Source organism: Hippocampus comes, unplaced genomic scaffold, assembly GCF_001891065.2.
Source record: "Hippocampus comes isolate QL1 unplaced genomic scaffold, H_comes_QL1_v1.1 scaffold594, whole genome shotgun sequence".
Classification (NCBI taxonomy): Eukaryota; Metazoa; Chordata; class Actinopteri; order Syngnathiformes; family Syngnathidae; genus Hippocampus; species Hippocampus comes.
The window spans coordinates 10,669-34,976 of NW_017804883.1; the positions used below are offsets into that span (position 1 = coordinate 10,669).

At 45.1% G+C, this 24,308-nt stretch overlaps 1 protein-coding gene across 5 annotated transcripts in view; it reads right to left on the reverse strand.

The window, feature by feature from the left end:
* Positions 1 to 24,308, reverse strand: part of pak5 (p21 protein (Cdc42/Rac)-activated kinase 5) — a 33,781-nt gene that overhangs the window by 7,121 nt on the left and 2,352 nt on the right. Inside the window, exons 2-6 of one of the 5 annotated variants that reach the window (XM_019882474.1) lie at positions 15,260 to 15,364; positions 15,020 to 15,092; positions 14,195 to 14,418; positions 13,007 to 13,045; positions 2,115 to 2,951 (exon numbers count right to left, since the gene is read on the reverse strand). In XM_019882474.1, the coding sequence (XP_019738033.1) occupies positions 2,115 to 2,951; positions 13,007 to 13,045; positions 14,195 to 14,418; positions 15,020 to 15,092; positions 15,260 to 15,280 (1,194 nt within the window). In that variant the 5' untranslated portion in view covers positions 15,281 to 15,364. Of the gene's footprint in view, positions 1 to 2,114; positions 2,952 to 13,006; positions 13,046 to 14,194; positions 14,419 to 15,019; positions 15,093 to 15,259; positions 16,680 to 17,549; positions 18,392 to 24,308 lie in introns of those variants that run through there. The other 4 variants (XM_019882501.1, XM_019882493.1, XM_019882483.1 and 1 more) reach the window with 4 other exon arrangements.

The following is a 24,308-nucleotide window of genomic DNA, read 5'->3' on the forward strand; positions in this document are numbered from 1 at the left end:
GGGGGGAGTGCCGCAACATCAATTTGTCACTGAGAGCTGCTGCAGAGAAAAGGGGGAGAAAAGAGAGAGGGAGTGTGTGTTTATTATTGTGCGAGAGAGGGGATAAATAAAGCTGGTGTGGGACTGTGTTGGTTACATCGAAGAAGAAAAAAAGGCAGAGGGGGTTTGTTGCAAGAAGAATGGCCCTGATTTCTGAGCTTAGCGTTTAGTGCAGGGATGAGCAAGGGACAGTCAGGACGTATGGAAATGCCCGCCAGGCATTTATTGCGCATGTTGAAGACTCTGGTAATATTTGCTGCATTCTTTTTTGGGGGGTTCTCCCAAAACTGCGTCGTTATAATGTATATTTTCCTTTATTTTTATTATTTTCTCACGTTTTAAAATTTTTGGTAAAATGAAATAATATTAGATTTTCTTACATTTTTCATTTACAGTATATCCATCCCTTATGCAAAGTGCTCATCCTCACGAGGGTCGCGGGGGTGCTGGAGTCAGGCAGTAGGCGGCGTACACCCTGAACCCCAGTTTTCCCAACCCGGCTTTAGCAAACGAATGAGAAAAAAAATGACCTCCTCCATTACTACTGCAGTCCAATCCTGCATTGCTTGCATTCTGCATTTCTTTTTCTATTTGGTGAAGCGTGGAGGTTAAACGCTTTTTCATCAAGGCGCCCTGGGATCCACATCAGCAAACCTACTGGACTCGTCGCTGTGTGGAGGGAGGAGGAGGCACGGTAGTAGTGCCGCAGATGCCATCACGCTGCGCGGCTGCCTTAATGGAGCCCGGAGAGTGAGCATAAGGACCGAACCCCCCTCCTCCTCCTATTGCAGGTTGACTGCATCGCTACTTTCTGCCCGCACGGCAAGCGCTCCAAAAGTGACAGTCCAAGCTCTATGCTGCGGTTCAGTTTGTAACAGGAAATCCGCATCTGAAGTGGGATGGCAGATAAGTCAAGTCACAGCATCTTCTAGATAGTATACGGACACAATGGAATGCGACAATGGATTCAACAACCGTAATCGAGTCAACAAAGTAAATGACAACGGATAACTTTTTGTCTGGGTATTCATATTGATTTAAGAAAACTTGTATTCGGTGTGTAGATAAATCTTCCACCTTTTCTGGTGTCCAAATTTATTGTGGGCATGGGTAAGTGGGCATGGGTAACACAGCGTCAGGTGAGACTTTAGAATCCGGCAGGAGTCGTCGATTCCACCACTAGGTTAGATTTGTTCAATGAAAACTAACGAAACAACTCAAACTGAGAAAACAAAACAACGAGAGCCTCTTCAAAAACTATACCGAGTTAAAACTATGAAATTAACTACAAAATAAAACAAAGTAAGATATTTTCTTAAATTCCTTTTTTTTTTAAATTTCATCCATGATCTTAGATATATATGTTTTTCGTGTATGGCCATACAGAAGAAATTTAAACAAGCGTTTGGGAATTGTACAGTAGGGTGCTTTTCTATTACCAAGTTTCTACACAAAATGCTTTTCCTTCCTTTTCGGAGCGTCTTCCTCATTGTGCTCTTACATAACAACCCCATTAAAATGGAACATATTATTACTTAAATGTAGTCTTGCTCTGGGACATCTCTTTATTCTTTTTGTCATATACTTCCCCTGTCCCATTCTTTTGTTCCCCTTCGACTTCTCTTTCTGTCCGCTCTCCTCGTGTTCAGTAAGTCACGGCCCTGCACTCGATGATTTAAGCGCTAATTGATCCGACTGCAGAGAAGGACTGAAAAGGTGTCTGTTAATGTCGGCAGGAAAGCCAGACAAATAGGTCTCGAAAGAAAGCGTGAGTGTACTGAGAAACCGACTAAGGAGCTCACTGGACACTTCAATAGGTACACATATACTTGTAGTTTAAGAGCTGCAGTATCATGGGAAATGTTTTTTTGTATTTTTAGCTATACAGTATATAATATCAATTTTGGCCAGTGGGTGAGCTGGAGAAAATTGCAGCTGACTTGGGTCAGATGTGGATTACACCCTGAAGTGGATGCAAGTCATAATTCAGTTTTACGTGGGAACCACTATCCACTGTGCGGACAGTCTAAATATTCCGCACTGTGCAAGCACATGAATAAACACACAGTGTTTACCTTGTTGATGGTCTGTGAGGCGGCGAGGCTCTCTGACAGGCGTGGGTAAGTGTATGAGCTGTATGGGTGGGCTTGGGCAGGGTTCTTGAAGGGACCACCCGCCACATAGGGGACATTGGGTTCCTGGAGCCCGGACCCCGAGCGAGACCTCTGCCTGATGGCCGGCATGGGGCTGGTCTGCATCACGTACGAGCTCTTGGGCCTCTTGTCGTAGTCGTCCCGCATGCCACCGTAGCTCCACTCGCTGTCCGGGTAGTTGATCTGCTCGCTGTGAAGGGAGGCACGGGACGGGGTTCCCACCGACGTGTCCCGGTAGTCCTGGCTGGACGAGCCGCCCACCGACGCCCGGTAGTAGCCACTGGAACCCACCCCGCTCCCCACCGTGGACGCCACCTCGTCGATGGAGCGCCCCTTGCTCTCCAGGTAGGTGTGGTAGTCTGGCGGGAGCTTGCCATAGTCTGACTTTTGGGGCATGGCGTCTGGGTAGAAGGGGCTGCGGATGTGGTGCGAGTGGCCGTTGTGCTTGGTGAAGCGGTAATGCCGGCCCACGGCCCATTCGCCATCAGCAGAGAAGCCTGGCTTGTCCAGAGAGTAGTCCCGGCTCCCGGAAGTGTCCAGATCGCAAGAGTAGCGCGAGTAATAGTGGCCGAAGCCGTTTTCCTCTGGGCCGCCGGCATGGGCGCCCGCTGAGGTCCTGGAGCCCGCGCCCGCCTGGTGAGCGCCCGGTGGACTCTCCTTACGCAATGAATTGGAACGCGTCACAGAGATGTTGTCAAACTCCTCCAGCAGGCCGTTGATGGATGCGTCTTTGGGGGGCCGGTTCCCCCGCACGATTGTCTACGAGAGGTGGGGGGGGTGGGAGGGGAAGAAAAAAACTTCAGTGACAACAAAAACCAAGAGGGGGTTGGCGGGCTAATAAAGATGGGGGTGCATTCCGCTTCAGTTCAGCCATTCCAGTCTGAGAACTGAATGAATTGAAATTCATTAGGGGACACAATTTCAATTCTTTGACTTTAGAACAAGTATGAAGTCAATCATCACTTGCAATGAAGGAACAAGCAATTCTCTAGCTGGATTTACACTACATGCTGCTAGTCACACAATTCAATGCTGAATTTGTTCTTATAAGTGGTAAAATTCAGATATGAACACAATAATAAACAAACAAAAAAGCAATATATCCTGAGATTGAAATCAACGTCCTCAAAGATACAGAACCTTGTACTGTGAGGCAGGCATGCTAACCATGAGGCGAAAAACAGATCTGGTGATGCGTAAACAGACAGATAGGATCTACCCCTTCAATGCAAACCTCTAACATTGGAATACTGGAATACTGTGAGCGCTGACTTGTAGATCATATTTTCTAGATTTCCCCGATAAGCACCAAGCACATTCTTTTTGTCATTCTGTTCCATGGATGGAAGAGAAGAGTTAAGATGAGATCGTCCAAATGTGGATAAAAACAGACCTGACGATGCGTAAACAGACAAATAGGAAATGAAATAATGTGGCCGTTTTCGGGACATTTTGCTTATTTCTAGGCATCACTCAAGGGAAATTCTTTTGTGGAGATTTTGCCTGACTGCTGCCAAATTTGAAGCACAAATACTAGACCAATGGTCTATCCCAAATTGCCATTCATTTTGACATATGGGTGGAGTATGTTGACATGCTAGACTCACCAAAAAACATGCGACTCAATTTGAAAACTTAGCAAAAACATTTTCAGTTTTGTTGGCATGACTATCATAAAAAAAAAAAAAAAAAAAAAAAGTCTCCAAGACCCAAACTGCAAAACAAGTACAAAGTAACACAGTCTCCCATTTCGGTTTGAAGTCCATAGAATTCTTGAGATTTTTACAAAACGTGAACTTTTTCAGCCTTCTATCATCCACCTAACACACAAAAAAAAAAAAGCCTCAGCTTCAGATGCTAACAGGAAGCCAGCGGTGGATCTGAGCTGCTGCCTTCCCTGCCCCATTTCCCTCGCAACAGATTAGCTTCATTTTCAGTGGGCGTACCGGGGGAGGCATTGTAGTAGTCGTGACATCGTGCGCGTGCACACACACACGTACACACAAAGCAAGAGTGATTAGGGGTGCACGCATACATGTGCCTGGGTGCAGAGGCGGCTTAAACATCAGGGGTGCTTCTCATCCCCTCCTACCTCACGCTAAGCCCTTTACACGCCGTGGTCGTGGTGACTCACGACAAGCTGGTGCTGCACTAGTAGTGGATCACGACACAAAAGGCGTACTTTGGCGTATAGGGGAAAGTATGAAGCGAATCCAGAGACAGGAGGCGTATTTGGAATTGTTGCATAAGGTACATAACTAATCGTCAAGCAACGGAAAATTTCCAGGGTAGGATTAAGCAATTAATCGATTTTAGCAATTACTTCATTGGTCAGGGTTATTTTTAAACGGATTCTGAGCAGGTTCTGTAGTTCAAAGCTCACCCACATTGACTGCCAACTTAGTGATCAGGTCACTTACTAGACCTCGGATCAAGGATCAGTCAATTTCACTGACAAAACATTTCTCCTGGTTTTAAAAATGTGGGGAAGAAGCTACAAGATTTAGATACACAGAAGACTTAATATACAAGCCAGTTCGGACCGATTAAGGTACACATCGGAAAAACCAGTTGTCAAATCTCTAACCATTTAAATATGACCATTCAAAATGACCACTATCTCTTTTTTTGCCTTTGATGTGGCACTTAATCATTTATTCACATTTAAAATGTTAAAATGTCTTGCAGCGCCATCTATTTTGTGCGTCACACATGCAAATGTTCACTTTTAACCTTCCAACATTCATGCTCATTTGCTGCCTTTCGTATTCATTTTTTTTTTTTTTTGCGCGTCAATATGGGTGACATGTCAGTGCTAACGCGTGAAAGCTCGGCGTCGTGCATGTATTAGAAGCCGGGCCGAATCTTTAATACAGCAGTGTATTTTAAATTGGTGGCAATCACAATGACGCGCATGAAAGCCGCTAAATTAGCTGTCAGCAAATGCATACGTTTTGATTCCCCCTGAGGAAGAAAAACTGTGCACCTTTTTTTAGTAGAAGGGTGGGCCAGAACTCAGCAACTTTTGCAACCATGTTCATCCTGGTAAAAGAAAAACCTTACATTCCCAAACATTTCAAACTAATGAAGGGGCATAATTGCAATAGCGTGGTAACGTGACTTTGCAATATTTTTGCTCACTGTTATCGCACCATGCCTAGGTGTGCCGACTGCATTTTGAGTAGACCCATTTTGGTTTGCAATACGTGGGACTGGGGCGTGGCATGATTAATCTCAACGTCAGTCATCAGCAAATTCTTGGTTTGGACGGACTGTCACGCGCGCGTCTCTGTCATGCTCTTGTCACATGTGCTGAGGCAGAAAGGCGGCAAAGCGGCAATGTGCTGACACAAGAATACATCTGTATGTCTTCAAACACCTGCACCAGCCACCCACTTTAACGCTCCGTATTCGCGCCATTCATCCATCAGTGTCGACACGCACATCGGAATCTCCAGCTTCAATGCATGGATATAAACTACGCGTTAACACGACAGTCAAGACCTTTGGGATCGTATGCGGGTTCATCACTCTGCAGAATTCAACATCTGATCACAAAGGAGCTTGTACATCACCTACTATAAATGTGTTAATATATGACCACGGATGTCATTGCATGAGTCGCAAAGAATCATGACTCTGCAATTTGAAACATCCAGTTGCTGTCAGGTACTGATTTTTTTTTTTTTATTGATGTCAAGTCACTGAACTCCACTTCAATTTCCTTTGCGGCAAAATACGGAGAATAAGAAAGGACGCAAGCGCTCCATATTTTGTCACGAACACATTGAGGTTTTGATTCAGCATTTCCTTGGCGACAAAATGCGGACAGGACAAGAGACGGACGCCTTTGTTTTTGATTAAACATAATTGCATGTTTGCAGAATATATGCTTTAGTCCGGCTGTAAGGAAAAACAAAACATTAGATATTTAAATTGAGAAGGAGCCGGAGTCATTTGCTGCTCTTCATTTCGGCAGATATGAACAATAAAAATACAAACAGGAATGGTTGCCTTTTCGACATATTGCAATAACTCGAGGGGCTCATCTGCTCACATTTATTCACAATTTTTTATCACTTCCTTTAGGCTAGTTGGGCTTTTTTCAGCGCATACATATGCTTCAGACGATAAACCGTTGAAGTCACCTCTCTCTCTCCAAGCGAGACCCCCCTAAGGGTCCCCTGCTATGAGCTGCCTGGGTGCCGTGAACTGGAACACAAGGTGAAATGTCCGCTATATGCAGCGACTACATCAAGCTGAGCGGCTGCAGGATGGATTTTCTCAGGGACACGAATCTGTCATGATTTGGACAGATGCTGCAGTTTGTCCAACAAGCTGTACCTGACGGAAACAGCACAGAAGAGAACGCCTGCATCAAACTCGTTGCATTCTTACCCAGCAGGGTGATCTGAACATTTTGAATATCAAAAAAAAGAGACCAAAAGCAGGTCATTTTTATATTATTACACATGTACCAGTGATGTCGCCGACACAGAATGGGGGAACAAAGTCAACTGGCCTTCAGACAATTTTGCAGATCTCTGCGTGAAAGAAGTTGGCGATCATTTGTCGGGCCACATTGCAAAGGCGAGCAATATGTATTTCTTGCGTTCGGACACGAACGGGGCAGACAATCAGCCTCTCTCATTTTGCTACTTACCAGAATAATAAATTAATTGCCTGTTACGGGTCTGACGGGGCACTCTGCGTGAAAGTGGCTTTACATGCAGGCTAACTCAATTTAATATAGCTGCTCATCAATATCTACATGTGGAGACGTGGATGGTGGCTGCTCGGAAGGCAGAAACATGGCTGCCAGTGTCGACGAGGAGAGAGAGAGAGAAAGTTAATTGTGTCACTAAAGTGTGCGGGATCGCGCCTGGAAATCTTCCCATTAATTTGAATTAGAGGGCTTATAAGGACTAGCCTCCCCAGAAATCGCCCCCTGTACGCCTAGTGCAACCCTACCCACCCACCCTCCGCTGCCTCTTTACGTCCTTACGCCAGCGTGAGTCGGGTCGTGCTCGGCGTCGGCTCTGACAGCGGCCATATTTCACTGGTGTGCCGCGTTGGCCTGTCCTTTAGAGATAAGCTGTAATAGATCTACTCACCATGGCCTGTTCAAGTTAAGTACAGCAGAGAGGGAGAAGAGGAGTAGGATGGGAAGAAATGGGAGGGGGTGGGTGGGGGCAGGAGAAAGGAAAGGACAGGACAGGGAATGACAGGGAAGATGGCAGGAAAGGAAATGAGAGTGGAGTAATGACAAAAAGGATGGAGGAATGGAAATTGCAAAGATGTGAAGAGAAAGGAACATAAAAGAAAAGGAAAGTACAGTACTTAACAGGACAAGAAAGGAAAGTGGGGAAAGAATGAAAAGAAAAAAAGGAAAGGACAAGACAGCTACGTCAAGGAATGTCATGATAGGACAGGAAATGAAAGTACCAGTCAGGACAGGACAAGAGAGAAACACAAATAAAAGGGGGAAAATGAAAGTAAAGGATCATACAAGGTGGAAAAAAGGAGTACAGGACAAAACTGGGGCTGGAGAAGGAAGAAGACAGAACACGAAATAAGCAGGGAGTTGACAGTAAAGGAAACGAGAGTGAAAGAATGACAAACGAAATGAGAAAATGAGAGGGAAACTTCAGGAAAATCAACAAGGGCGGAGATGTAAAGGAGAAGGGAATGTAAAAGGAAAGGAAAATGACAGAACAAGGAAAAAAAGAAGGGGAAAATAGGAACAGAGAGTGCGAGTGGATAATATGAAAAATACGAAGAAGGAAATCTAATGTGACAAAAGACACAACAAGGAAGGATAAAATGAGGAAAAAGAAAGTCAACTTTTTCTCGGAGAAAGAAAAGAAACACGTAAGGGGAGGAGGCGGCTGCATGACAAATGAGGCTCATTGGGAGATAAGGGGGGATTAACCTTGCTGGTAATGAAGGCGGGCATAATTAATGAGCGTGTGCTTCTGCTGACTCCTGGAGGGTGGGTGCTCAGCGGACAGCAGCGTCCACAGGCAGCAGGGACACTAAAAAGTAGACGTCTGGAGGAGGGGTTGGCGCTTCATCGCATCGGCCAGCCCGGGACTGATATTACATATCACTAGACAATTACCGGTTTGATGATTTACCGTGGTTTTAAAAAGTCAAGGTTTGAAGAACCACTAATACTGTCCGTCACCATTAATGAGGCCTTGTTGTCTTTTGTTTTTTGAGGGGATTTCTAAGATGTGCACAATATGATCGGCTGCTTGCAGAGCTGAGTAAGCGAGCAGACTGTCTGAAGTTCCTGTCAACATCAGACAGGGGAGGGGTGAGTAGTTACACACGGATGCAGAGGAGGGAGCAAGACGAAAGACACTGCAAACACGGAATCCTTTATCTCAATGTGCATTGTCCTAAAAAGGGGGGGCGGAGGGGAGGGTACCAATAGGTACTAGTTAGCCCCAAGAGCAACATGAGTAGCCCAAGGGTCTGTTCTAGAAAAAAAAAAGGCTCACCAGTTAACCTTGATGTCGTTGTGATTTATGGTGTTGTGTTGGAAACCTGGCAGGCACGCAACACGCTGAGTGTAGCAATGCAGATAAGTATCTCTGCTCCTTGTTCACACACACATGGAGCACATCACCTTGGCTACAGGCACGCACGCACACACACTCCCACCATTCATTATAAACACAAAAAGAACAACAACATATCACATCATGAATTTAGCAGGATCACATGGTGCATCGGTCAGCCGGAGTTGAGAATTTTTGGAGGACGAGGGGAACTATTTTCAAAATGTTGTCTTTGTTAGTATTTTCAAGAGGTTTGGGAAACTCTTCTCTTCTCTCGGGGGTGCGGGGGATCTGTAGAGCTGTACTTAACTGACTGGAAAAAAAAATGCAGGAAAGGAGCAAAAATAGTTGGACAAAATGGAACTGAGTGTCTTAGCCTCTGACGTCCTCTGCTGGGTGTTGCCAGTTCATGCAACAGGCCAAGTTAGTGATTCTGTAACGTGTGCTAAGAGAACCATCAGTGGGAGGCGGGCGCCCCCTTGCGGTACGCCAAGAAATCACTGATTTAAATGTACAAATTGCATAATGTGGTTTCAAAAAGTCAGGGGGGTTTGTACAGTTCAAACTAAAATAATATTTTAAGTACTTTTCTGAATTTTTTTTCATACTTGTTTCATTACTTTCATTTATTTCAATTATTTTCACTTAAACACATAAATTAGGACTGCTGTAATAAAGCACAGTGCAGTAAGCACAGTACTGTATTCCGACTTGTCACTGTTAAAAAAAAAATGTAGTTCACTGTTCAGCCATACGAGGGCGGCATAAGACCGCATTTTGAGCGTTGAACGAATGACATAGGCTTGTACTTGCTAATTGCTTTCATTTTCAAATTCCTATTCTGCAAGGCTGTTACACCTGTACCATTTCGATGCAGAAATTGTTGTCTGCTTTTAATTTACTGTGTGGAAATGCTTCCAAAAACTGCAACTAAATAAATCATTCAATAAGGCGGTGAAGGTAAATTCGCTGGCATTTTGAAAACCATTCTGGCAAAGCACGCAAGGTTGGTAGAAGCCAACAATCAACAGAATGACAGCAGTGAGGAGGGAATGGATCAATGGCATCCACTCCAGCTCCCTGCCCTAGAAAGACAAAAGCCTCTCACTCTCTTTCTCCATCAGCGGCTATTCTGCTTCAAGTGAATTCCTGCAAACACCAACTTAATCCCGCATCAATTCCGACTGGGCCTGGTTCAATTGGACTTGAAATTAAAGGCGTATTGATCAGCAACAGTAGCGCTCACTGACTGAATGGCACAGCCAATGATGAGGATGATGATGAAAGAGTGTGTCAGTGCCATTATTACTTTGCCGTAAGAATGAAAGGGTTACTATATAGTGGAGAAGGCCATTACAATCCAACAAAGTATCCAGACTCATTCTTAACTTGCGTTTTCTGTCTTTGTGGTCATCCACTTCTTCCTTGACAAACACCCCATTGCTTTTGAGGTGCAACATAAAGTAAAATGGTAGCCTATACTGTAATTGGAGACATCTCTAAAGAGCACAGAACCACCAAAAATAGAAGGTCACAGTCAAATATGTGACCTCAAGCAGCATCAGCTCTTCCACCAAAAAGATCTCACTTTCAAAAGCAATAAAACCTGACGTTTGGTCTCAACCGAAATCCCACCTGTTGTAGTGTCCCCTCCACCTGGCTGGACTTCGGCCGAACGGCAGGTCCTTCAAAGCCCCTCGTCTGTCTGGCCTCAGTGGCTCCTCGCCCCCCTGCCATGATTGATACCGTTGGCCCCCAGCTGGAGACCCTCTAGCTTCTGAGCAGCGTCACGATCAGGTTTCCTCTAAAAGCGTCGGTGGGTGCAGCAGGGCATTGGGCTGACATTTACAACTTAGCGGGTATCACGTGCCGCCATTTTGACATTGATGCCCTACTGCCCCCTCCTGAATGTCCAAGGTATTAAACCTCCCGATGAGCTGATATATTATTATATATAGATTTTTTTGGGGCGTTAAAGTGGCAACGTTGTGTTACAAAACAATTCTCCATGCGCCATCTGTTTGTTCACAATCCACCTCTTCCAGGATGATGTAAGGCTTAATGTTGAGCTTCCTGAAAATACCCACAGAGATTTCTACTCCCACACTACCCCACAGTGCATGCAGTTTACGGAGTGTGTGTGTGTGTGTGTGTGTGTGTGTGTGTGTGTGTGTGTGTGTGTGTGTGTGTGTGTGTGTGTGTGTGTGTGTGTAGTGGGCGGGGTGGCTCCATGGAGACAGAATAAAAAATAAATGTCAAAAAGTGCATAAAAGATCTCAGAGCAACGATGGTTTCATTTTTGTCAATTTAATGTCTCTAAAAGGAATGATTTGATTTTCTTCAATGAAGGGCAAGGTTGTCTTGTGGTTAGCAAGTCTGCCTTCACTGTTCCGAGGTTTGCGGTATGAATCTCGGCTCAATTTGAATGGTTGTTTGTCTATCCGCTTCATTCCTGGGGCCTTTGATGTCAAAAAGATTATGGGCGCAACTTCATGTGCGACACCGGAAGTAGCAGTGAGCCATTAGTTATTAGCGGTTTTCATTTCCTGCAGTGGTTTGTTTGAACGTTTTTTTGTTTCCTTGTCTAAACGATTATCAGCCTTGTTGCGAAGTACAAGTTGAATCTGTGGCAACGAGAGCAATGTTTTTCACATCCACCACAGACAAAGAATGTTGCTGCGCGAATCCACCTCCTACCCAGGGATGACAAACACAGAAGGATTAGCCTGAAAATCATCAACTGAAGAAGCACAGAAACTTCATGCATGCGCTCCTTTCATTTTGTGGTATTTTTGCTGAATGTTTCTTCCGAATATTTTTGTCATACGGTGGTGATCTATTTGCTGGGGATCGGGACTGAGGCTTCCCGCAAAACCGTGATTAGACTGTCGAGACCGTTGTAAACCGAAGAACTTTCTGCAATCAAATCACCACAAATGCTACGAGAGCAAACCGCTCACTTTCTCCACATCTCACTTCCGTCTACTGTGAAAGCAGCCGCGGCCGAGGTAGCCTAAGCAAACTGCAAGGACGAGACAACACGCGCTCACATCAACACACATGCTAACATTCATGTGAATGAACAAGGAGGCAAACACACGCCCTAATCACTGTAAATAAGCCCCTTGGAGGGTGTGAAAGTCGAGGTGCAACATGAGACGATTTTCATGACTACAACAGGCGTTGACACGCACACGCACGCACGCACGCACGCAGACACTAGAATTCAAAGCTCAACGTGCCGTTACTGAGACGGCCATGTCGAAGACATGCTGCTGTGGGGATGTGTTAACCCACACTTGTGGATTAGCCTTTGCGATGATGATGGCGGCGGGGAGGCCAGAAGCAATACTAATGCTCCAGTGGAGATGAGCAGGCTGACAAGTAGGCTACAGGCCTCACATACAAACCATGAGACAACCCAGTGGAAGCGCAGTGGCACTAGAAGATGTTGCTGCGGCGCAATGGCCAGGACGACTTCTCGACTAGACACTGCGCTCTCACACGCACGCACGCTATAATACAGTATTCAACATCTCCATCGCGGGTGTAACATTCAAGAGCACCCCCACTGTGGGTGAAATCCATGTCAACACAGCAGAATGATCTTTCCCAGAGGCACTTTGCACCGATCATTATTTTCATTATTAGCATGATCATAATCAACATCAGGAGGAGGATCATGGGAACATGCTGCTATAGCTCATCAAGTGGTTCCTTGGGGGGGAGGGCAAGTGAGGGTTTTTGGGAAGTGTTAGAACTCATGCAGAAGAGTGGAAATGAGTTCGAAAGCCCGTATCTCACTGAGCGGCAAAGGTTTGCAAGCGGGTGCGCACGGCTCAAATGTTCATTCAAGGTCGCAAACGGTCACAAAGACGTCCGCCGTCCGTTTTAAATGGTCTCAAGCAGTTTCTCTTGTCGCAAAGAAATGTTGAATACGTTCAGAATTTGATGGTGATAAGAAAAACTTTGCCACCACTAAAACTGTTTGGGAATGTCTAGCGAACGTTTTTGCAACTCCCTTCGCCGCTCGGTGTAATACAAGACTTGGCAGAGCAATGTAGTTATGTCATGTGCGGAGTCATTTTGCCACTTCCCGCCCCCACCTGGATGCATGGTAGCAGCAGGCAGCGGCGAGGAGATGCAGAAAAAAAAGGCAGTGGTGGCGGAGGGGGTGGGGGGGGGTGGTGCAAAGGGAGCGGGAGAAGAATGGTGAGGGTGTGGACAGACGGGTTGAGGGAGTCATACTTTGGGCGTTTCGGACAGCCGGACCTTCTTGGGAGATATCTGTGAAGAGAGCAAGACAATTACTTTCTTGTTCCCCCCTCTTCAGAGATATTTCCTGTGGCATATTGCTGTTCTTAGTTGTGGCCATTTCAGTTGTGTGGCTAACAAGCTTCGATGCTAACTGTGTGCGCTCCAAACAGCACGAGAGTAAGTCATTCATTGTGACGGTTAAGGCAGACATGATTCACACCCCACATCGGATCAATGACGGACAGTGTAGGTGGGAGATCGGGGGGGTGTCAAGAATACAAGTCGGGGGCTCGGGCCGGTTCAAATTTACTCAAACGTCTTTATGAGTATCAGTGTGGAAGCCAATGAACAACAACACAACAGAGGAGACACTCAGAAGGGTCAGGGATGAGGAGACACAAAGAAAATGGAGACTTGCATTGATGTTAATGGACAAAATTCTTGTTTGAACAAATTATAAATTTAAATCCTGCATTAAGCATATTTACCTCGTTCTTTTTTTGCCACTGAGTCATGTTGTTGCAGCCATCTGGTTAAGTCAGTTGACTCAACATTTCCCTAAGTCATGTTTGAGTGTCACTTACTCCCCCCAAAAATGGAGGTCTTCTCTATTTTTACAACAACAACAACAACAAGCATCAGCCGTGAGCGGCATTTGTTCTTTACCTCTTTGATTCTCTGCTCCTCAGATCTCTGATGCTTTGTTCATGATTTTTAAGGCACCGCACCACCGGAGTGAGTGAGGGGGAGGGGGGTCTTTTTAGATGAGCTTAATGAAAGGGGCTACAATTGGGGATCACTTAAAACACCACAGGTTAGGAGTGAGCTTCGGATGTTCAACGTCAAAACCGCGTTCACGGGTTTATGCATTTAAAAGTGACTCATAAGCAGCTAAATGCAGGTTCAACGCAGCGCACTAGGATGTGACTGTTAGATGGCATATTAAAAGTGATGTAATGGTGCGAGTTGGCCAGATGGTATTGGAGAATACAAAGGAACACGTGTCGGATGGAGTGGTGTGAAGCAGACATGCTCGAGTGAAAATGTATCCTTTAAAGAAAAATAAAGATTAGAATCACAGGAATGAATCTGAAAAAAAAGTCAAACTGGAGGAATAAGCAGGTTCAGAACTTTAGGAAATGTTCATGTATGGTTGGATCCATGCGCCCTCACTCCTACCTTCATGGGTGCAAGCTGGATGGGGGTGATGTAGGAGGGGTCCACCATGGGTTTAGGCCGGTTGGCGGTGTCGGCCAGGAGGCTCTGCCATTGCTGCGGCAGCCCCGTGAACTTCTGCTCCCGCGGATCGAAGCCCGTGTGGACCCGGTGCTCGAAGTTGGACGGGGCCGAGATCTCCAGCCGTTTCTTCTTCTTACCGAACATGCTGGAAAGCCCTGACAAACCTGAAGAAAAATGAGGACAAATAACATCACTTGTCGCTAGATCTGATGTCACTTTTCATCGGACTGTCGCTCGATTTGCGAATGCTATCCCCCTGCTGCCAGTTTCCAGCATCGTCTCATGTCTCTTGACAGCTACTCGCTCTGCAAATGTGTGATGCTAGCTTCGATGTTAAGTTGCAATTATGATTCATTTTGTAAAATATGCCTCGCTTGGACCACTTAGTGACACGGTAACTAAATTAAATGCGTTATCATGCATTCTACAGTCGAGCCTCACAATGCTGCAAGACAGAAAGGAGGCAGGAACAAGCACAAGTGTCTGAACATGCCAGAAAATAACAAGTCCGGTTTGGTTATGTAATTTAAACAGCAGAGAAAAAAAAAAAGAAAAAAAAATGAACTCCTCCCTCTGTGGTGGAACGAAATGTCAGACAAATGATGCCAACTTGGGATTTTAATGCTTCCATTGGGACTGAGAGTGCCCTATGAGAGTCACATGAAGTGCGTGGTGTCCCTGGGACAAAATGTCATGACGTTCGCTGTGAAAGGAGCTCATTGTTTTTCTCTTTCTAGGAGCCATTGTTGCCAGAGTCATACTTACAGCACCCCGTTTTTTCTTTATCTGAGTCTGCAATGGCGCGCAACATATTACTCGCTAGCGCCACCTGGAAAGCCTGAAAATATTTGTTCACTGTCATTAAAACGTGCAGGCAAGTTACTCCTTACCAGATGAGAAAAAAAAAAAATGTCAGAAAGCAAAGTGACCCATTTTGCTTCAGAGAGATCCAGCAAAATTGTGTGCATCACAATAGAAGACCGAGCATTTGTGGTACCTACCCACCTGTGTTACAGCTTTCAACATTTCCAGGTCAACTCCGTCAAACCCATTTTGTGTGTGTGATTTTCACGCAGGTCAGCGACACGAGAAAATGGCAGCCTCGCAAGTCTGAAAAAGGCAATCGTTGGAGGACCTGCTTGGGAAACGTTCAGCACCAACAATAACAAATCTTAAACGAGCTCACAATCACACGAGCCAAGTGAATGTCACTGCCAAGATTTTAAATTGAGGACTCTACAAAGTGTAAATTCTCATTTTATGTTTTACATAAATTGAGCGACACACACACGTACTAATTAGCACGCCTAATTTGAGCATTTCCCCTCCCTTGCGATCAAAGTCCAAAGGACCCATTGTCGGTTATATGTAAAGATGATCTTCAGCAATTATCCTGTCGTGCGGAGGCGTGTGTGGGCGCACTCACAGTAAATTAGGCGTCGGATGAAAAAGTCGTCCCCGAGTGTTAATTCTTCATTTTAGCAAGACATGCTGGACTACTGGACTTTTGCAAAGGATTACTTGGATGAGCTGAGTCCTCAACAAAGTTCAACATCAGTGATGCCAAAAACAGGCAAAAATCTGCATTGTTTTGTTTTGTTTTTTGTTTTTTTTGTCATCAAACAATGTAAAATCTCTCCAAAAGCATCCTCTACAAGATAAGCAGCCTGGAACACAAAGTTCATCCTTCCACTTTGCGCAATCTTATGGAATATATTTGGGCTGACATCCAGATCTACAACCACGACTCCAAGACCACACTACCCTTGTTTCCGTTTTTAGCACCAGCACCGCACAAGGTGACCGCCGCAAGTTGGAATATTGACACGCGGATCAGTCCGATAAGTAATTAGATTTGCCGACCTGCGGACCAAACATGACGAGGCTGGAAACAACGTATAAAGACGGAGGGGGCCGAGTGCAACCATTTCCCAAATACAAATAAACAAGTGTATTGTTTTCGCCGAGCATTCAGTATCGCATACTAAAGCGTTAAATTCTGGTATTACGGTACTTGTCTTCATCTGTCATTTCCTAAAAAGACGACAGCTACCGATGTTGCACTTTCCTAAAAAGAAAAAATGTGAAATATTCTTAAAATAAAAAAGCGAATATAGGCCACTACAATCTTCTGCACACCGGATAGTCAAATGATGGCAAATAGCTTCCTAGTAACATTTGAAGAAGACCAGAAACAAATTCTGACGGTGGTGGCCTGCAGGGAGGGTAGCCATGACAAAGAGGGCAGACTCCTGACCTTGTTGGCCTCATCTTGGGATTATTAAAGGCTTACGGGGGCTTAAATTGTCTCTTGCAAGGTTCAAGCGCTGAGAAACGACAACGCATACGCCGTCTCACCGAGGCCACGCATGACCTGTACAAGTGTTGAGGCCTAGCGGAAGAAACTCCATTGGGAGGAAAGACCCCCCCACCCCCGCCCCCTCCCTGCGCGTCACTTGCCCTTGAGGTGTTATAGGTAGACTGTAAGGTTACACACTTAACGTTATACCGCCACACAGTAACAATGTCACACAGCAATGAGCAGAGGTAATATATCGCAGATGTTAAAGTCTGAACTGAACAAAGTCAAAAGTGACGGGTGAAGTGAAACACAGGTCAGCTCCACTTCTCGAAATAAAATGCACACAAACACAATGTGAAAGGGCTGAGTCGTCCCAGGGCAAAGATACTGATTCACAGGCTGATTTGTCTCCAAACCATCTGTCATCCTCTCCAGTCTCCACAGGCATTCCCCCCACCCCACCCCACCCCACCCTTTTATTTTTGAGACAGCCAACGGCCACAACACAATTTGACCGGAGCCTGATGCACCTTGCACAGTGCATTCGGAAACTATTCACAGCAAACATCTCAAAAATGTTTTGGGGTAGAGTTTGTCACATTTAAAAGTAAACAAAAATAAAATGTCATGGCCATCGTGTGCTGAAAAGTTGTCATCGACTGGCTGTCATGCACTGAAACCCCATCGTGACGGGGTGCGGCCCTCACGTTGCCGGTGTGAGGCGGGGCTGCTCGTGGCCGTGATGGCCAGAACTGGCCCGGGAATAGACCGACCATTCAGGAAAATGAACAATTATTTATAATTCTGGATGACCACCTCGCCGGTAAACACAATTGACTCACTCACCACACATCTAATTGTGTTTATTGGGGAAACTGCATCGGCATACACATTTGGGTTACCATTGCTGCCACCTTAAGCCTGTTGTAAACTGCAGTGTGCCCCATCCAGCGTAAATCCCACCAAATGACACAGTCGAGTTGCTGTTCTTACCTAGTAACAAATGCCCAGTGTCTTTTAACCAGTCAAAGTGCTGGAGGTAGGCCATGGCCAAATGCTCTGATGCACTCAGATCCTGGTCACATGCTGGACCATAAGTGCATCTCTAATGGCTCCATTATCCACCACAAAAGACAACAAGCCTTGGAATCCCTTGGGGTTGGCGGGGGCGTCGGTACAAGTGATGATTCAGGATAGCTCCCGGACCCTTAGCAGCCCCCCAAGAGAGATGTCGTTACTACGACGACGAGCCCGTGACTGCGTTTGTGCCTGCATGCTCTGATAACTCCCAATGCGAGACTAAAAAAAAAAAAAAAACGTTGATGCCAGCGGCCCGGCTCGTACGCCAAGGCGCGGCCAGACAGCTAAAGCCCGGGCCCATCCCATTCTGCTTTCATTGTTTGCTTAACTCCGTCTGACCCGGTCGCATCCCGAACTAACCACCCTCTCTTCTTGCACTGTCAAGCGTCCCGCGGACGTGACACGCGAGGATGCGAGTTGTGGCAAAGTGATGTCGTTTCCTCTTAGGCTAGGACAAATGGCCTGGCGGAGAAGATACGATAGAAACCGCCGAAGGAAACAGCGAGTCCGGTCAGTGGCAGTGACACAGCCTGGAAGCTTGCCGAGTGCTGAAGAGAATTATGGTCACTGACGGCCATCGTAACACTGCGTTGGGGTTCCAGCACCATGTATCACACAAGTGTTGCCCAACCTTCACTGAGCCAAGGAATGTATTTGACATTGGGAAAAAAAATCTCATGGCACTCCACCAAGCCAAAAATGTCACAGTAACCAGTAAAGTACCTTTTCGACAGCAATGCTATTGACGGCGATAGGATGGGGGCAAAAAATAAATAAATTGACATTAAACACCAAAGTTCACGCACCTGTGTAATAAGGGCAACATGGGGGCATGAAGCAGCCATCCAGCGTGTTACAACATCCAGCGCCGTACGACAAACATCTGTACGTACGGTTACACGTACAACACATCAGACAACTAATAAATGTTTCTTCTGTCAAACGCAGAGCACGGCGTGCTCAACGGACTCGATACGAGCTCGTCAGACGGCAAAGAAACGAGGGGCAACGCTGTGGGGCATCAACAGATTTGTTTACACTGGCCTCTGTGTGAAGCTCCACAAGTGAACGAAGCGTCTAATGGTGATGATGGAGAAAATACTGGATACAGACGACTGTCGCATTTTCTTTCAAGGGATCAGTGCGTTTGGATGATACCCTGAAGTTTGCTCACGGGATGAATAAAGTATTTATCCATCCATCCCTCTATCCTACACTGTTTGTGGTGCACGGTCACATCGCCACACAGATACGTTACATTTATAAAAATAACATACTTGCTTCTGGTGGTTTTTCTGAACTAAAAGCACCATGTGTCTTTGAAAGCCTCCTGCTTCTCGCGACCATTATTTCACATTAAAGCCTCAACTTAATCATGTAATATTGATAGCCCGGTGAGAAGCCCTCCCTCCCTTTTGTCAGGGGGAAAAAAAAAAAAAAAAAGAGTGCTGTGTTTTGTCATCAGGAAGACATAAAGAAGATGAAGGTTGACAGTTTTTTGACAAGGGATTTGAACAATATGGAAAATTAAAAATTGAAGAAAAAAAAATAATTCCTTATAACTGCAACTTTTTCCTCTTAATAGCATTTTTTTCCTGCTATGACATTACTCACTAGTAATATGACTTTTTTCCCCCCTCATAATCCAGACTATTTTTGGGACAATATATTTTTTTCTCATAAAACTGCTTTCCGTCACAATATTTTTGATAACGGTTTTCTTGGCAAACGGCATTACGTTTGTCAGTAATACAACTTTTTTTAGGGTTAGGGTGAGTGGCATGTTCTCACTACATTAAGATTTTTTGGGGGCGGAGATTATGCCTTTTTCTTGTAAAGTCTGATTCTTTTAATTTGGAAATGACTTTTTTTCTTCAGAATATTTGACTCGTTTCAATTTCAATCAGTCTCACATTTAAAATGTTCTTGTGAATTTTGTCGAGTACAATTACAAACTAATTCTTGTTAAATGTCACCCCCCCAAAAAAAAAAAAAATTAAAGAGAAAATAAAAGAAAACTGTGGCTATTTCCCTGCAATTGTCTGACGCCTTATGACAGCTGCTTGAGTATCAGCGTGATTTTTCACCAGTCAAGCTTATAGTTAAGTTTATGAGTAAGGCAATGTGGCACATTCAATCTCTCTTACTGTGGCCAAGGTTAGCCAGCAGCAAAAAAAAAAAAATGTCAGCTTTGACAGATGACGCACTGACAGGATTTTCCCCGCATGTCCCGTTTGCCGTTTGCTGTGTTAATCCTCGGAAAGAGGAACATCGGTGTGACCTCGATTTGGGAAGAGCAAAAGTTCACATGACCATCCACTTGCGGACAAGTAGGAGAAGATAAAGACGACAGGAGCTGGGCAACTGCATTTTTGATGTCTTGTTAGTCGGAACGAAACAATTTGCACTGTTGCATTTGTCTTTAGATGCAAACTGAAATGAGGCTTCAAATTGGCCAGTGTGTTTTCAGTGGCTGACTGCCGGTTGCTGGGAGCTTGCGATTGGCATAGGACATAAATGTAAGTGGCGTCTGGCTTTGTGTTTTTTGTTTTCCGGAGAACACAACACAATAACGCGAGTTTTATCTTGACCAAACAGGCCACAGCATCACCCCGCGCAAATAAATTGAAACTTATACAACATTGATCAGAACGCCACAATGTACTGGCCCTTTATCGCATGCCATAGAAAATTCCTGCTGTAAGAACGGAAACTGACGAACGCCCGTATTATACTTTACAAATTTGAATTAGTGTTATTATCGTATTTAGCGAGCGGCAAAGAAAAAGCAAAAACAACTATCAACCAAGCGATGCTGAATTGCACGCGTTGGTCAAATTGGCATTCCCCGTTTTACGTACAGTATTATACTAGCCATGAAGCTAGTAGGGACGATGCTATGATGCATAAGCTCGAGCGTCTCTTCAAAGTAACACTTAAATGTTGAAGTGCATATTTCTTTGTAAGATGCTCTTTTAATCCTCGCCGGTTCTCCAACCATGAGAACAGGCGGAATTATTCATGACACGAGTGGTCGGGGAGGTGAGCGGAGAGCTGGTTGCTTTCAAAGGGCACTCCAAGGCCACTGCCTGTAACTACTCCAGCTGCGCTTTGCTCATGTGGCCCTCTGCCGCTTCGGCTTTGACGGCTTGACGAACCTGGGAGAGACGAGCTGGTTTGACGGCGACTCCGGTTTGGACTGGACTTGACATTTCAGAGAGTGCCTCTGCTCTCTTGACTTATTTCCAGAGCTATTCTCGGAAGCACTGTAAACTGACGTACATTATTCATCATGTGGAGCAAGAAGGAGCATCACTGGAGGACAAACCAGTCACAAAACACTACTCTGAAAGGAACTAAAACTCCCTTCCTTCTGCTTCTTGGTTTTTAAGACGACCGGGTCCAGGGAGTTACTTTCCGGGCTCGTATGGCAACCGCATGGCTTCTGGTGCATCAGATATGTCGTCATCTCCTAATCAATGAGATTTCCTGATTCTGAATGTTACAATTGTGAGTCGTACGATGGGGCGACAGGCCTCAGTGCGACCCACCGGCCCGAGGTTCCCAGCAGAGATGTTCACATCAGAGCAGCAGACTCATACCAGTCCACATGACTTCACACCACCGATGCGCTGAGATAACACGTCAGGATTAGCGTCACATCACGTCCCTACGCAGTTGCGTGCACCAATTTGGGCGAATCCTAACTGAGGAACAAGAAGAGGCTATGGCGGCAATTCCCAAAATGGGGGGATTAAAAACTGCTGTCGGGGTGACGAATGAATATCTGCAGGATGATTCTTGCAACTTTACTGTCATTCGTTGGCAAACACAATGTCAACTCACGCTTACCTACACTGTCAAGCTAATGCTAATGTTATGAGAGAAATTAGCCATTTCATACCGTGTTCTAACAGCGTGAGAACGAGACAGAGAGAGCGAAATAGAGAGAGAGTGACACAACGACAGCAATCGACGTAATGGGTCTGATGAGCGTGCAGCTGCTGGTTATAGAGCGCTACTGGCATGCCACGCACGCCAGCGTGCATCTTTTTTTTTTTCTTCTTTTTTTTGTGAGCTGTTTCATGCCTGCGCATCAAAGAGGGCACAGCTGTGTCACCGGATAACCACTTTCATCCATTCAGCAGCCGCATCTGCGCTAACGCTTTGTGCTACGTCATGAGCAACCGACATCACAAGATCTTCAGGCTGTAATCTTCACTCACATGCATACAGAAAGTTTGTGTATTCGCACTGGAAAAAAAAAAAAATCACGTCCAAAAAGGGAGACGAAACGCCTTTTGACACTGAACTTATGTGCCATCAACCAAACAATTTGTTGTGTAAGTGCTGCCGTGGTGCAGCGATGCCACGCCATGCCTGCAAGCGCTGTGCATTGCAAAATTATTTGTAACAATAAAAATGTGATCTTAAAATGAAAGAGGCTACAACAAATCCACACATGCTTTACTTGTATCCTCTTTCCCCCTTCTAATCAAGCCACAGCTTTCCATTGTAGCACGAACGGATTTTGCCGATTTGCGGCCTGATTTACATTGAATCCAGCAAGAAAAGGCTCCAGGTTACTTCCTGTTTGGTTGTTTAGCAACCAATGCCAAATAAGGTGATTCAGATTCAGAAAACTTTATTTACTGTACTTCTGGCAGTAAATGCTTCAAAGACACGCTTTTCCCATATTTCTCCTGCTGGACTGGTTCACCTCCTAGCCGAGGTTTGTTTTGGGTGTGGTTACATCTGCACTCTACATATTCATCCGCAAAAGGTAATTGGGGCAATAATGACTTTTAAGTCTGATGTTGGGCGCGCGCAGTTGAGATAAAAGCATTTTAAATACTCTGGTGATTAACACTGGCATTTGTTGGTGTTAATAAAGCAGCAGAAAGTGACTGACGGAGCAGACGCCGAAGCAATTGGCTTGCTCAGCCCGGCCCTTTCCAAATAGGTATCGTTTTAAATGGCGATTAAACTGGAATTAGGCGGCAACTGGTCGAGTCTGTGCACGTGAAACCAAACGAGGAGGAGTTTTGCACAAGAATAAAAGAAACTAGCAAATAATTAAACTCAACATAATTGAATCCCAAATGGGTACATTTTAAATCCAGTAAATAACTGATAAAAAATAAATAAATAAACCTAAGTGTTGTTAACAACGCTGCCAAATTTGAATGTTAAAAAAAAAAAAAAACATCCGCGATATTAGAATGAGGTTTCAAAATCATGAGAATGAAGCCACTCCCACTCCGCTTTCCAATGCTGTGGGGGTGTCTGTTGAAAAAGATGAAACCACGCCACACTCAAATGTTAACTGTCAATCAAATACCACGACTACTGCATAGAAAATGGATGCTACTTCATCTACCGTCTACCTTATGCCTCCACAAAACCAAAACAACAAGGCGCTCTAAAGCGGCCACACCAGTAGACTATCCGAAGGGAAGATGCATTTTCGAGGGGTTGGCATAGCTAGCGAACTGACTTCATGTCCCAATTGTCCAAAATCACAGCTGTTATTTATTTATATATATACATAGATAAAAAAATATATATATATATACACACATACACACACACACATATATTTAAAAAAAACAGCACGCCTGCCTCAGCCTGTCGGGCAGCTGAGGCAGATGCGGTGCTCCGAGCCCTTCAGGCAGAGCTGGATGTTCAGGCTTCACTAGACCTCCTCAGCAACACAGACGCACACCCAACACGCACGCACACACATTGCCAGAAGAAGTAGAACAGCCTCATTGAGCGGAGAAATGTGAAGAGGATTTAGGTTATGTGTCTCTAATTCTATGGAAGTACGCAGCTTAAGGCTTTGTGTGCGTGCGTGCGTGTGCGTGCGCGTGCGCACTGAACACTGGAAATGACGAAAATTGCCATGGCGTCAGCATTCGCTTGAGGTATGGTGTTGAAAAAGTGAAAACTTCAAAATGGCTTCCACCCCTATTTTCTTACTTTCCGTTTAGCGCCAACGTGCTGTACTTGGGCATCTATAAAACAGCTCTGTGGTTTGCATGCTGGCTACACAGCTATTGTATAAATGTATCCTTCACAGGCAAAATGAAACGTGAGCATTTCATACATTTCCATTTTCCCTCCATAGACAGCTCTCTGGTTTTCATCTTGGTTATACCTCTGGCTAAATGCATGACATTCCAAGTTAACTGTCCTGCCATCATCTCATCTTTCTCCTCAGCCCTTACAAGGTCCCTTGTCCTCATCTGCCTCACCAGGCTATCTGTGCACTTTCCAAGTGTCATTTGTAAAGGTTGGGGCCTAATTTGCAAAAACCAGGCGACCAGAGAAAGGCTGCCAAAAAAAACATCCAGCTGGCTTTTCCGAAAGGCTCCAAACTGTCACACAGGTAAGCACTCTAGCATAAAGATGCCGCTTCGAATGATGTAACGGGACCAGTGGGGGAGTCACGCATAACCACCGACTTCCTCCTCCTGGTTAAATTATTCACCGTGTGACTCCATCTTATGTAATTTCGCGTGAGCAACCAAGGACACCAAAAATAGATGCCTGTTTAGTCTTTGTGTCAAGCTGACATTTTAATTTTTATTCGTTTTAGTCTTGCTCGGATTCTTTTTAGTCCAGTAAAATTCTGAGCATTTTAGTCTTATTCTTATTTTAGTCAGGATT